General features: G+C 43.5%; 1 protein-coding gene across 1 annotated transcript in view; it reads left to right on the top strand.

Annotated features, from left to right (window-relative positions):
- The first annotated feature begins 7,959 nt into the window (after positions 1-7,959).
- Positions 7,960-14,920, top strand: part of ITIH2 (inter-alpha-trypsin inhibitor heavy chain 2) — a 32,157-nt gene continuing 25,196 nt past the window's right edge. Inside the window, 3 exon segments of the mRNA XM_070382050.1 lie at positions 7,960-8,165; positions 10,490-10,564; positions 12,717-12,749. Of these exon segments, the coding sequence (XP_070238151.1) occupies positions 8,082-8,165; positions 10,490-10,564; positions 12,717-12,749 (192 nt within the window). The 5' untranslated portion in view covers positions 7,960-8,081.

Below are 14,920 nucleotides of genomic sequence, written 5' to 3'. Positions count from 1 at the left end.
TGCAGCCTTATTACCATCACATTCCTCCTGGGTTTATTTTCCTCTTAATCCATTGCTTGTGCTCCTCCTTCTGGTTGATGGTCCCATTCTAAGGAAGAGCCAAGGTAAATAAACTCCTGGTTGACTTTACTCTATTTTCCCTGGCTTCAGGCCTAGTGTTCTTCATTTTTTCCCATGTGCTCCGGACATCGTTTTATTTTTATTTGATTTTACTTTTTAAACAAAGACTAATTTTTAGGGGAGGGGGGAGTGCAGCATGTGGGATCTTAGTGCACTAACCAGGGATTGAACCCGAGCCTCCTGCATCAGAAGCAGAGTCTTAACCAGTGAACCACTAGCGAAGTCCCCCAGACATAGTTTTAAAGGTGCGTTTTGGTGTTGGGATCTCTTGATTTATTCCTACTGTGTAGCACAGGGAACTCTACTCAGTACACTCTGATAACTTTATGGGAAAAGAATCTGAAAAAGAATCAGATAACTGAATCCTTCTGCTGTGTACCTCCAACTAACACAACATCATTGTGTGAGAGTTGGACCATAAAGAAGGTTGAGCACCGAAGAACTCATGCTTTTGAACTGTGGTGTTGGAGAAGACTCTTGAGAAATCCTTGGCCTGCAAGGAGATCAAACCAGTCCGTCCTAAAGGAAATCAACTCTGAATGTTCATTGGAAGGACTTATGCTGAAGCTGAAGCTCTAATACTTTGGCCACCTGATGCCAAGAACTGGCTCATTGGGAAAGACCCTGATGCTGAGAAAGATTGAAGGCAGGAGGAGAAGGGGACGACAAAGGATGAGATGGTTGGATGGCATCACTGACTCAGTGGACATGAGTTTGAGCAAACTCCAGGAGATGGTGAAGGACACGGAAGCCTGGCGTGCTGCAGTCCATGCGGTTGCAAAGAGTTGGACATGACTGAGCAACTGAACAGCACAACACTGTAAATCAACTATGCTCCAATATAAAATTAAAAAAATTTTTAAAGTATGACGCGTCACACACTCTAACTTTGTATTTTTGGCTCATGCAAGCTCTATCCAATTTCTAACATTTTTCTTCTGAAATTTATGTTCTGTCCCAAAATTACAGTAACCCACACTTATGCTTGTTGTTGTTCAGTCGTTCAGTCGTGTATGTCTCTTTGCGACCCCAGGGACCAAAGCAATCTTGATTCCAGCTTGTGCTTCATTCAGCCTGGCATTTCACATAATGTATTCTTCATATAAGTTAAATAAGCAGGGTGACAGTATACAGCCTTGACACACTCCTTTCTCAATTTAGAACCAGTCTGTTATTCCAAGTCCAGTTCTAACTGTTGCTTCTTGACCTGGATACAGGTTTCTCAGGAGGCAGGTCTGGTATTCCCATCTCTTTAAGAATTTTTCACAGTTGTGATCCACACAGTGAAAGGCTTTAGCATAGTCAATAAAGAAGCAATAGATGTTCTTCTGGAATTCTCTTGCTTTTTCTATGATCCAACAGGTGTTGGCAATTTGATCTCTGGTTCCTCTGCCTTTTCTAAATCCAGGTTGAACATCCGAAAGTTCTCAGTTCACGTACTGTTGAAGCCTTGCTTGGAGAATTTTGAGCATTATTTTGCTAGTGTGAGAGATGAGTGCAATTGTGTGGTAGTTTGAACATTCTTTGGCATTGCCTTTCCTTTGGGATTGGAATGGAAACTGACCTTTTCCAGTCCTATGGCCACTGCTGAGTTTTCCAAATTTGCTGGCATATTGAGTGCAGCACTTTCACAGCATCATCTTTCAGGATTTGAAAGAGCTCAGCTGGAGTTCCATCCCCTCCACCAGCTTTGTTATCCTTAGTGATGCTTCCTAAGGCCCACTTGACTTCGCAGTCCAGGATGTCTGGCTCTAGGTGAGTGTTCATACCATAGTGGTTGTCTGGGCCATTAAGATCTTTTTTGTAGAGTTCTTCTGTGTATTCTTGCCACCGCTTCTTAATATCTTCTGCTTCTGCCCTTTATTGTGCCCATCTTTGCATAAAATGTTCCCTAGGTATCTCTAATTTTCTTGAAGAGATCTCTAGGCTTTCCCATTCTATTGTTTTCCTCTATTTCTTTGCATTATTCACTTAAGAAGGTTTTCTTATCTCTCCTTGCTATTCTTTGAACTCTGCATTCAGATGGGTGTATTTTTTGAGAAGAAAAAAGACCTGACAGAATGATATAGTAGTGTCTTGAGAAATTTAAAAAAAATAATCCTTGAAGAACCTAATGCAAAATATCTTAACCTGACTATCATAAAAAAAGGGATCTAAGTTCAAAGACATGTAGAAAGCAGACCTGGTCCATATCACACCCCATCTGAACAAGCAGGTAAGGATCGGATACAGCAATTTGTAAGTTGTATCACCTTTTGACTTCAGACTTTTAAAAGTATACTCTTTCACAACGGTAGAAATAAAACTGGATTTTGTAATTGTGTGATGGTTATTGCAACACCATTATCTAAGCTACCAAAACTTACACTCAGAGCCACAAACCCAAGTGTATCGATGTTCCTGAGAATTCTCTTTGGGCAATAAATGAGTTATTCTTTTATTTAAACATTATGAAATGTACTGAGTGTTTTCTCTTGGATTTCCTACCGATTCTCACATTTATGGAAGTGAGTATTCCTGCAGCGTTTGTGGTAGCGATTTCCATATAAATCCAGACTGTGTGAGTAACAATGGAAGGTACCAATGGATACCCTCCATTCACCGGTGACAGCCACCCAGGCCCAAGGCTAGTGGAAGGAGCCCAGGTGAGGACCCCATGACCTGAGTACACACCTGCCCTGGTAGGGAGCCTGGCACTTCTGGATGGCAAGAGAGATCAAACGTGGTGAGTTTTTTTTCATGACCTTGGAATCTGGAGATAGGTCATCAGCATAAAAAGAGAAGCCTGGCTCAGGCTGCTCTTAGCTTGACTTGTCCTAAGGTCGTTCCAAATACCAGATTACAGTCATCAAGAGGAACTGATCAATGGAAGGGGCCAGAATTTTGGAACTCATACTTAATGTTTGCAAAACGTGCAGTAAGGTCTGAATAGTCATTATCTCAGCGGGGGATGCAAAGCTGTGATGGAACTTTTCCGTGAGGGCCGGGCTGAAGCACCCACTTGGCTGGGAGCTCCCCCAGCCCAGCCTGCACACAAGGGAGGGAAGGAGTGGTTTTCTCACTTCCAGCGTCCAGAAGATACATCTTCCCAGAGAGTATAGCACCGTGCAATTTCTAAGGCCGAAGGGAAAACCTGGGCAGAAAAATAGAGGCAACTCTAAGTTGCATGCTCTGTGATTGTATTTTACGCTCCAGGCAGGTTTTCTTTGGCTGTTTAGAACAGTAGCAGTAGTGACGCAAGCACAGGACAGCCACTCGCTCTGTGCCAGCACCTAATCTCGTTCGTTCTTGGTCTGCTCTTCCTCCCTGCTGCGCTATGACGTGACGGTATAGCCCCATTTTACCGGTGAAGAAACTGATTTACAGAGAGAGGCAATCTCCCACTACAGTCACTGGTCTAGTAAGAGACAGACTCTAGGTTTTGAAGATGGTGTCGTGTCCCTTTGGGGCTTCCCATGCGGCTCAGCTTAAGAATCTGCCTGCTAATGCAGGAGACTTGGGTTCATTACCGGAGTCGGGAAAAATCCTCGAGGAGGAAATGGCAACCCACTCCAGTATTCCTGCCTGGGAAATCTCATGGACAGAGGAGCCTGGTGGGCTACAGTCCTTGATGTCACAAAGAGTCAGACACGACTGAGCACATCATGTTCCGTTATTGGGAACTAAATAGCTTGATGCAAAAATATTTTGAAAAGGACAACGCATGAAAGGAAAGAGTTATTACTTTGGGGCCAGATCACCTTCCAAGAGTGGTTCAAGTCAGTGTTGATCCTTAAGGGTCAGTTATGTTCAAAGGCACTGTGGTGACTGCTGTATACAGTGCCAGGCACAGTGTAGGCTATCTATGAAGGCTGGGTTTTTTAGTTTATTGAAATATAGTTGATTTACAGTGTTGGGTTAGTTTCTGCTGTATGGCAAGGTGATTTAGTTACACACATATATATATTCTTTTTCCATTATGATTTATTACAGGATATTGAATATAGTTCCCCATGCTCTACATGGGACCTTGATGTTTATCCATCCTATAGGTAATAGTTTGCATCTGCTGACCCCAAGCTCCCAATCCATCCCTCCCCCTCCTTTTCCCCCTTGGTAACCACACATCTGTTTTCTATGTCTCTGAGTCAGTTTCTGTTTCGTAGACAAGTTTGTTTGTGTCACAGTTTAGATTCCACATATAAGTGATATCATATGGTATTTGTCTTTCTCCGTAAAGAACAGTGGATGAAGGTGTGGTGGTCTCTGCACTTGAGAAAATGTGGCAGGGCATGGAGTTGTGTGCTGCAGATATGCCCCCAATGACACGAGTGATGAATGTCAGCCAGAGGAATCCATAGCATGTTGGTGACAGAAGTCGCAATGAAGATGACCTTTGAAAGGGGGATGTGATGCTGATAGATGGACATTGGAGCAGAAGGTGGGAATTGCAGGCAAGGGAGCTCTGTCGGGGAAGCCCTTGGATGAACGGTTTGGAGCTGAGTAAATTGTCTGGCTTTGTGGGGTGTAGGGCTTCCCTGGTAGCTCAGTTGGTAAAGAATCCACCTGCAATGCAGGAGACCCCAGTTCGATTCCTGGGTCAGGAAGATCTGCTGGAGAAGGGATAGGCTACCCACTGCAGTATTCCTGGGCTTCCCTTATGGCTCAGCTGGTAAAGAATCTGCCTTCAATGCTTGAGATCTGGGTTCAGTCCCTGGGTTGGGAAAATCCCCTGGAGAAGGGAACAGCTACCCACTCCAGTATTCTGGCCTAGAGAATTCCATGGACTATATAGTCCATAGGGTCGAAAAGAGTCGGACACGACTGAGTGACTTTCACTTTGTGGTGTGTAGGTCACCTGGAGATCAGGCTGAAGGTAGTGGATTGACCACTGTGAAGTCACTCTTGGCTGGATCTTCTATAGGAAGAGAGTGGAGACTCTGGAGCAGGGAGTAACTGCTTCAGAGCAGCACCTGGGTGCTGTGTTCAGCCATGGTGTGAGGGTGATGGATTCAGAAGCTGTAGCCAAGGCATCCTCTAGAAAACACTGCTAGCATTCCAGAAAATTAGTGAATGTGATGACAGTGGGAATGGAGAGGAAGTGGAATCCAGATCAACTGGTACGTTCCCAGAAATGCTTACCACGTTCACTCTTAGCTGAGACCAAGCATTTGGGGGGCGGGGAGCGGGGTGTGTGTGTAAATTCACTACCAAAGTCATGCAGTACATGCTTAACAAAACCAAATCAGTACTATCTGGGGTCCGACCCCATGTCATCTTCACTTATAGCAAACGCTGCTCTGTCTTCAACTAATAGATTTATCTGGTTAGCTTAGACCTCTATTTTACTTAAACAAAAATAGGTGGTGTGTAAAACAAGTGATTTTCTTTGTTCTGCCAAGGTTACCTGTATTCCTTGCTGAAAATATTTTAGCTGACTTGGAATCAGTTTTCTTTGCTCTTTAAATTGTTTTTTAAATGTTTAATTGTGAAATATCACAGAGGAAAATTTAAAATATACGTGTTTAATGGAAGCAAGCCAAGTGTTCACGGCAGGATGAATGGATAAAGAAAATATGATGTATACATACAGTAGATGATTATATTCAGCCTTTTTTTATGTGGACCATTTTTTTTGATGTCTTTATTGAATTTGTTACAATATTGCTTCTGTTTGATGTTTTGTCTTTTTTTGGATCTTAGCTCCCTGACCAGGGATCAAATCCCCTTTGAAAGGCGAAGTCTTAACCACTTGGACTGCCAGGGACATCTGATAAATAAAGAAGGAAATCCTGATGTAAATGACAACATGAATACACCTTGAGGACGTTATGCTAAGTTAAATAAGCCAGTCACAAAAGGACAAATACTGGATGATTCCACTTACACGAGGTATGTAAGGTGATCGTACTCGTAGGAAAAACAAGTAGTAGGTGGTTGCCAGGAGCTGGGGCCAGGCAGAATGGAGAATTATTGTTTACTGGGGACAGGGTTTTAGTTTTGTTAGATGAACAATTTCTAGAGAGAGGCACTTCACAACAATGCGCACGTAGTTAATAATCTTAGGTTTAATTCTCTTCTTTCTTTTATGATTATTTGCTCTAACGTCTGTCTTCACCCAATACCATCTTTATAACCCCCATTTTCAAGTATTTAGAAAAAATAAGATAGATTTTAATGCAATCTCAACTTTCAGTCTGCTTTTGTCCCTTGGAGATAAAATGTAAATCTTAGAGACAGCATAAAGTTGAACTTTTTAAAAAAAATCAGTAAACCTTCATAATCTTACAGATAAATTTAATCCATTTGCATTTATAGTACATTTGAAGCAACACTCCCAGTTATTTTGGGCACGTGCTTGGATTTAACAAATTTGTAGTTTTTTAAAGATCATCTTGCGTTATTTGAATGTCAGTTTATCTTCTTTGGCATGGTTTTTTATTTTCTCTTTCCACTTGCCTTGTTTTTGAAATAAACTTTAAGCCGTGTCCCTTTAAAGCAAACCAGAAGACAATCTCAGAAAAGTGATGTGTTTGTCCTGGGTTCATTGCAATCCACGCGGTGAGTGTCAGGGCCATGGAAAGTAGCCGAGTCTGGTCGGTACCGATCTGGTAGAAACAGCCCTACGTCACAGGTCACACGGGTCATCACAGACTTCCTGTTTTCATGGGGTGCAAGTTCCCTTGTGTTAGTGAACTTTTAGAGAAATTATTTCAGCAGCAGCTCCCCGACCAGGTGCTGGATCAAACAACTTTGGACAGAAAGGCGGTAGTTCCATCCTGGTAAAGGAAACTGCCAGAAAAGACATGGGAGCTGGCCAGACTGGGGTCCACAGCCTGGCTGTGTGCAAGCAGATATCTGGAGTAGAGGCTCAAGAAAAAGTTTCATCAAATAGACTGGTCACCCAGCTTGGGGACCACAGGTAAACTTTAGTGTAAATTCACACCCGGAACCCCGATCCTGGGGAGGAAACCCAGGGTGCCTCTCCCGGCACCTACTGAACTTTGATTCTCAACCTTGAATCAAGTCCCCACTTGCTGACTGTGAGATGGGGAATCAATTACCGAATCTTCTTTTCCGCCATTGTGAATGGAGATAAATGTAGTACACACCTGATATGGCTCTTTTATAGTTGAAAAGTAAAGGACTAAAGTTAATGCAAGTAAAAGAGACTGATACCACAGAGAACTTCATGAATCCTAGTTATCATTGTTACTAGGATTCCTGACCGTGAGCAGGAAGGGATTCCAGGCTGGGCTGTCCCTGGTTCTGGGACTAGGGGGAGCTGATTTTCCACCGACCTGAGTGAGGCTGACCGGAAGCAGTGGGAACAGACTCTGTTCTCTTCATCAAAGATGTTCCCAAAGTTTCCTCGCTGCAGGGCGTGCCTCCCACACTGCTTCTCACCCAGTTCTTTCATGAAATAGGTTCTCGGTAATCAAAGGGAGACGGAAAAACGCATTGCTCATGAGTGCTTTGCTCAGAAACTCTGGGGTTTCTTCTCCTCCTTTCCCTAAATTCCTCCTGCTTTCACTTTAGGCTTTTGTTTCCAGAAACTTTTTAACTTTAGGTTTTTCCCATCTGACTCAATTTCTCGGAAAAGTTCCTCACCTGGTCTTTCAAAGAGGATGACACTGACCTTTAGATCTCTTTGATTTTAAGATGAACAGAAATCAGCGGAAAGGGAAAAAAAAAAATACTGCACATCCATCTGACCCTGACTTGCTCTTACAGCCCAGGGACTGCCTCTGGCTTGGCTGTTTGAATAACCTCTGGGCATCTGATCCACCCCCAGAGCTTAAGTTTGAACTCCAGAACAAATATTTGTCCGGTTTGGAGCAAAGTTTGAGAGCTCTCTTCTCTTTTCTTCTTTTTAAAGGCCAACTGTACTGCTCTGCTGTGCCTCTCTGATCGTGGTTCAGGGGACACTGGGCTCCCCCCCAGACCCCCCGCCTGAGAGCTGGGCAGAGACACCCAGCGCGATGAAGGGGCTCACGTGCTTTTTCCTCTGCTTCTTCCTTTCTGAATCGAGAGGCTTTGAAATCCCCACCAATGGACTTTCAGAAGTAAGTACTTCCAAAAGACTCCTTGCTGTAGGCCCCCTCCGTTAGTTTGGTAAATAGAGTGTCGCTCAGTCGTGCCTGACTCTTTGCGACCCCATGGACCGTGGTCCACCAGCCTCCTCTGTCCATGGGATTCTCCAGGCCAGAATCCAGGAGTGGGTAGCCATTCCCTTCTCCAGGGGATTTTCCCGACCCAGGGATTGAACCTGGGTCTCCTGCATTGCAGGTGAATTCTTTACCATCTGAGCCACCATCGAAACCTATTACCTGTTGCTGTTCAAGGACTGTATCCTGTGAGGGTTAGAAATTTATGATAAAGTTTATCTGAGTAGAAGTGTTCGCTGTTGAAATTACTCAAATGTGTATTTACCCTTTAAAGCATTAATGGGCTTTTCATGAGAATTGAGTTCATGGGCTGGCCCCATAGTGTAGCACTTATGGAGTACAGCTGCCTCTCCTTATCTCAGAAACTGGGGATATTAACTGATCTGATCCAAAGGATGGTTATAAGGTTTAAGTGGCATTTGTAAACTACCCAGCACAGTGCGAACCTGAGCAAGAACTTGATAATTATTAGCTCTCATAACTATTATTATGAAATACCATTATTACTCTTTTACGTAAGAGTATAACAAAAGCCATTTTCAAAGCACTCTGGTTGAGGGACTTCCCCGACTCACTGGAAAAGACCCTGATGCTGGAAAGATTGAAGGCAAAAGGAGAAAGGGGCAGCAGAGGATGAGATGGTTGGATGGCACGACTGACTCAATGGACATCAATTTGAGCGAACTCCAGGAGATGGTAAAAGACAGGGAAGCCTGGTGTGCTGCAGTCCATGCAGTTGCAAAGAGTCGGACATGACTTGGTGACTGAACAACAACAAACAGCTGATGATCCAGTGGCTAAGATCCGAGCTCCCAATGCATGGGCCCTGGGTTCAATCCCTGGTCAGGGAACTAGATCTTCCATGCCACAACTAAGAACCAGAACAGCCAAAAAATTAAAAAGGACTGTTGTTTGTTATACCTAAGTGAACAGTGATTTCCAAATTAAGGGCATTTAATATTCCTGTTAAAGGGGAAGATGGATGAGGCAGCGGGCAGAGTATAGGAATTATTCCCAAGGAGCTCACGGTCTTCCCTTCAGACCCTTGATCATCCTCAGCATGATGAAAGTCTTGGATTGAAAGTCATATAAGAGCTATTCTGATACTAGAAAAGCCACATGTATTCTGGGAATATCCTGGAAGATGCAGCGGCTTGTGATACTTACAGGGTGGATTATGTATACAAATGCCAAAGAACAAGATGGCATATTTGCAAGAAAAAAAAATCACTCTGTCTGCCTAGAAATTATCATATTTTCCAACACTTTAGAAACCACCAGAGTGTGTTGGAAGCCTCATTGATTGAGCCAGGAATTGGAGGCAGGATTTCCAAAGGTGCTTGTGCTTTTTCAGTCACTTACTGATATTCCTTTCATATAGACATTTCTAACATCTTATTAGACATTTCTGATGCTGCTAAGATCTACGCAACTCTTCCCCCAGGTACCTCCTTGTCATCTTCAAGCAAAGTGAAAAATGAATTCCTGCATCCACCAAGTTTGGAGATATTAACTCCTAGTTACTCACCTCCAAGATATAACCAGCAAACAAATAGATTAAAGAAATCATTGTAACAGACAGAGAAAACAGCTTTTGGTTACCAAAGGGAAAAGGGGAGAGGGATAAATTAGGGGTTGGGGATTAACAGATACACACTCCTATGTATAAAATACATACAAGGACCTCCTGTATAGCATAAGAACTATATTCAATACATTGTAATATTCAACCTATAATCAGAGAAGGCAATGGCAACCCCACTCCAGTACTCTTGCCTGGAAAATCCCATGGATGGAGGAGCCTGGTAGGCTGTAGTCCATGGGGTTGCAAAGAGTCGGACACAACTGAGCGACTTCACTTTTACTTTTCACTTTTCTGCATTGGAGAAGGAAATGGCAACCCTCTCCAGTGTTCTTGCCTGGAGAATCCCAGGGACGGGGGAGCCAGGTGGGCTGCCGTCTCTGGGGTCGCACAGAGTTGGACACAACTGAAGTGACTTAGCAGCAGCAGCAGCAGCATATATAACTGAATCACTTTGTTGCACACCTGAAACGTTGTAAATCAGCTATTGATTTTTTTAAAAAAAAGACATTATATGAAAAAAAAATGAGATTGCACAGAAATATAGAAAACAAGACAAAATAATATATTAAATACTTTTTGCCTGTCACCAGCTGCCTTTTTTTCATTGATGGAAATAAACATCCTGATTTGTTTTAAGTTTGCAGACTATGGAGACCATGTGGAGTTGGCTCCAGGCAAATTTCAGTTTGTGCCAGAGAATCGGAGGTATCAGGTACAGTAAACCTCAGTTCCAAAAGGGAAAATAAGTGCAAGAGATCATGAATGAAAAAATAAGAAAAAGACTGTAGATCAGTCTTATGGACTCTGTGGGAGAGGGAGAGGGTGGGGAGATTTGGGAGAATGGCATTGAAACATGTATAATATCATGTATGAAACGAGTCGCCAGTCCAGGTTCGATGCACGATACTGGATGCTTGGGGCTGGTGCACTGGGATGACCCAGAAGGAGGGTATGGGGAGGGAGGAGGGAGGAGGGTTCAGGATGGGGAACACAGGTATACCAGTGGCGGATTCATTTCGATATTTGGCAAAACTAATACAATATTGTAAAGTTTAAAAATAAAAAAAATAAAAAAAAAAGACTGAGATGCTTTTTGCTACATTTTCTCAAGAGCTTGTTTTTCTTAGCAGCAAAGAGTCCAGTAGTATTATACTTGGGAGAAACACAGTTCTGCTGAAATGAAGGGAAACCTCCACATGACTGTCCATCTCTGAACGCAGTGGTCATGTTGTTCGCTTAAACAATATGTGGCTACGTGTTCAAAGCTTAAGATTATGGGATGGTTTTACTGTCATATATGGAAGAATTTCCTCCTAGGAGGACATATTTTGTGGCTTCCTTGTGGGGCCACACATGCTCCCCCACTGGTCACGGTCACTACCGTTTTGGGGAGCCGCTCAGAGAGCACAGGCAACCTAGCCACGCTGGAGGCCGTCTCCAGTTGTTAAGATCTCACCTTCCAGTACAGGGCGTGTGGGCTCAATCCCTGGTCCGGGAGCTAAGACCCCACATGCCTTGCGGCCAAAAAATCAAAACGTAATACAGAGTAATATTATAATAAATTCAATGAAGACTTTAAAAGTGGTCCACATCAAAAAGATTTAAGAGGGAAAAAAAAGAAACCCCATAGGTAAATCCTCATGTCAGGGTCTTCATCTAAAAGACAAAACTTAAAGAACTGTTGAGAATTGGATTTGAAGGTCTGAAAAAGACCCATGGACATAGAAAACAAACTCATAGTTACCAAAGAGAAAAGGGGGAGAGGGATAAGTTAGGAGGTTGGGAGTAACAGATACACACTACTGTATATAAGATAGATAAGCAGGAGTCCCCTGGCTGTCTACTGGTTAGCACTCTGTTCTTCTACTGCAGGGGGCACAGCTTCAATCCCTTGCTGGGGAACTAAGATCCTGGAAGCTGGGCAGCATGGCCAAAAAAGGAAATAGATAACCAACAAGGACTTACGTAGCACAGAGGAATATACTCAGTGTTTTGTAATAACCTTTGAGGGAAAAAAATCTGACAAAAAATAGATATGTAGAAATAACTGAATCACTTTGCTGTACATCTGAAACTAACACAACATTGTAAATAAACCTTGCTTCAATTTAAAAAAAAAAAGTCTAAAAGAAGGCAACCGCTGGCCTTACTATGTCATATAACACCCCCGAAAATTTCAGCTCACCCCAAAGCAGGCAAGCTAAGCTCTACTAACCCACATCTGAATTATTACTTTAAAATCCATCTGACATTAGATGCTCACCCGTCGCTCTAAAGCCAGCCCGCTTTCCATGCCACAGGACAGTCATTCATGTGGATAAATCTCTAGCATGGCAGTTAGAATACAGGATTTTCCATCTGCCAATTACCATGTTTAACTCAGGGGCTACGCCAAGGAGAAGACCCATGCGTTACAGCTCCCATGTTGCTGCGTCTAATGGGAGAGACAGACATGCCTTCCCACTGTCTGGGTTTGAAGGAATTTTGCTGCTATGAAAACACTCAGGCAAACATGTTTTTATTTGAATTAATAAGGTGGTTTTTACAGGATAAAGGTGATCTGTGCTACTCAGCATGAGCTCAGTTGAATATTTTCATTTAAAAACATTGGTTTTAACATTGTATCACAGAATGATGGGCATGCCACCAAAAGACAGCCGAGACGCTGAGACACTTACTTACGGAAGCACCCCAGGGGAAACTAGCATTCAAGAATATTTGATAGTTATGTCTCGGTTCCAGTGAATGAATCAGAGCTCTGTATGGAAGGAGAAAATGTTTCTTGACAGAGAAAACAGTTTTTGCCCTCAAAGCAGTAAGCAACACGCTTCTAAAGAATGATTTTATCCAACTTCCTTTCACAGAGAAGTATTTCTGGAGAATCTGGAGAAAGGACGGTAAGTGTACTTTGATTTTGTTAAAAATTGATGTCTGAATGACTTTTCTGTTACCTATTACTGAGAAATCAATACGGCTGCCTTCTTTGTCTTCAGCACCAAGAGTGTTTACCTGACTTTCGAAATACCTGTTTGCCCAAATCTGTTTGGAAGTGTGTTTAAAATTCAGTATAATAGGGTGGAGTGTCTAAGCAACCAGGAGAGATGTCCCCAGGAGCTGAAAATGTTCCTTTTCTTTACTTTGGCAAGTTTTGCCAACAACACAGGTTTTGGGGTTTTTTTTTTTTTTTTTTTTGGAATAAAAACTATATATTGATTCCAACATAATGGTTTTGATTTAAAATAGGACACCTAACAGCTTTCGTGAGTGTGGAAAAGGCACTTTTAAACACGAAATCGGAGAAGGCAATGGCACCCCACTCCAGTACTCTTGCCTGGAAAATCCCATGGATGGAGGAGCCTGGTGGGCTGCAGTCCATGGGGTCGAGAAGAGTCGGACACGACTGAGCGACTTCACTTTCACTTTTCACTTTCATGCATTGGAGAAGGAAATGGCAACCCACTCCAGTGTTCTTGCCTGGAGAATCCCAGGGACGGGGAGCCTGGTGGGCTGCCATCTATGGGGTCGCACAGAGTCGGACACGACTGAAGCGACTTAGCAGCAAACAGGAAATGGCCCGATTCCCTGAGCCGTTTGGTGTACTGTAAGTCCCCTACATACAAACAAGCCCCATTCCAAGAGTGAGTTTGTACATCCAGCAAAGTTAACCTAAGTACACAACCAACACAACCAGCTGTATGTGGCTGCACTGTAATCGGTTTAGAATACTTTTCATACAAATAATACATAAAAAAAAAACTGACACAAAAAATAAAGAATGTTTTTAATCGGACAGTACAGTACCTTGAGAAGTACAGTGGTCCAGTACAAGAGCTGGCATGCAGGGACTGTGAACAGGACAGAAGCGGTACTGATGGAGGAGGGAGAGGAGGTGGGAGACGGTAGGGCTGAAGGGTCGTCAGCAACAGGAGACGGAGGGCAAGCTGCGGTTTCACTCATGCCTGATGTTGATGGCACACGTTCCGGTTCCTTGCTGGAACCAGATGCTCATTCGCATCTTTGAAAATTTGCAGCTGCACCTCAAAGGTCCGTATGTATGTTTGGGCTTACTGTAGTTCCTCCTGTGGCAGGAAGACATCAAAAGGAAAGTTGTTTCCTTGGCTTCATAGTCTGAATGGACAGCAGCTGTGAGAAGCTCTGGGTTAAGGGGGAGGAACGACAAACAGCTTAGCCTGGGTTTTATCTTTGCTTGAGGTGAGCTGGATGTTCACCAGTTGAAAGATTTAATCTTGGATGCGAAGTTTGGGGAAAATGATACCTAGTATTGAAATAAGTAAAACGCTTTGGAAAAAAAAAAAAGCAGAAACCAGTGGGTCCCATCACTGCCACAATCCTGGCAGTTTAGAGGCACCTCCTAAAAGATGTGTGTTTTCAGTGCTTTGTCTTTGAGCATATGGGTACTGGAACTGCCTTCAATCAATAGAGAAGGGTTGGGAGCCAGGTCCACAATGCTGGACCAGTCACCGCATCAAAATGCCCTCTGCGAGATGTTCTGTTCTTCACTCATATCCATCAGCATTCTCGTGCGTGCTCAGTTGCTCAGTGGTGTCCGACTCTTTGTGACCCCATGGACTGTAGGGGCTCCTCTGTTCACAGGATTCTCCAGGCAAGAATACTGGAGTGGGTAGCCATTGTCTTCTCCAGGAGATCTTCCCAACCCAGATCGAACCTGGGTCTCCCACATTGCAGGCAGGTTCTTTACCGTCTGAGCCAGCAGGGAAGCCTAGCTCTCCTGTTCAAACTATATCTCATAGTTTGTTTTGATTTGGGAAACAACAGGAAGACTGGGAAAAGGTGAAATTGCAATAGATGAGGTTCAGAAAGGTAGGTAGCAGTGTGGGGCTTTGGGGACCGCCTGTGTGTTCCACTCCACTGTACCCCAGGAAGTGCCTGGGTTTCCCTTCTACACTGCACACCCGCATCCTTTCCTGCCCTCTGGCCCTGTATTCAGAGTTATTTCCTGCACTTTGATAATCCAATCTTGCTTCCCCACAACCACTTCCTCCTCATATTCCAACTTTCAGAATCATTGTTAATAGACTCACAGTGC

The sequence above is a fragment of the Bos mutus genome, chromosome 13, assembly GCF_027580195.1.
Source record: "Bos mutus isolate GX-2022 chromosome 13, NWIPB_WYAK_1.1, whole genome shotgun sequence".
NCBI lineage: Eukaryota > Metazoa > Chordata > Mammalia > Artiodactyla > Bovidae > Bos > Bos mutus.
The sequence above is the reverse complement of the archived record's forward strand: the minus strand, read 5'-3'. Positions and strand labels throughout refer to the sequence as shown.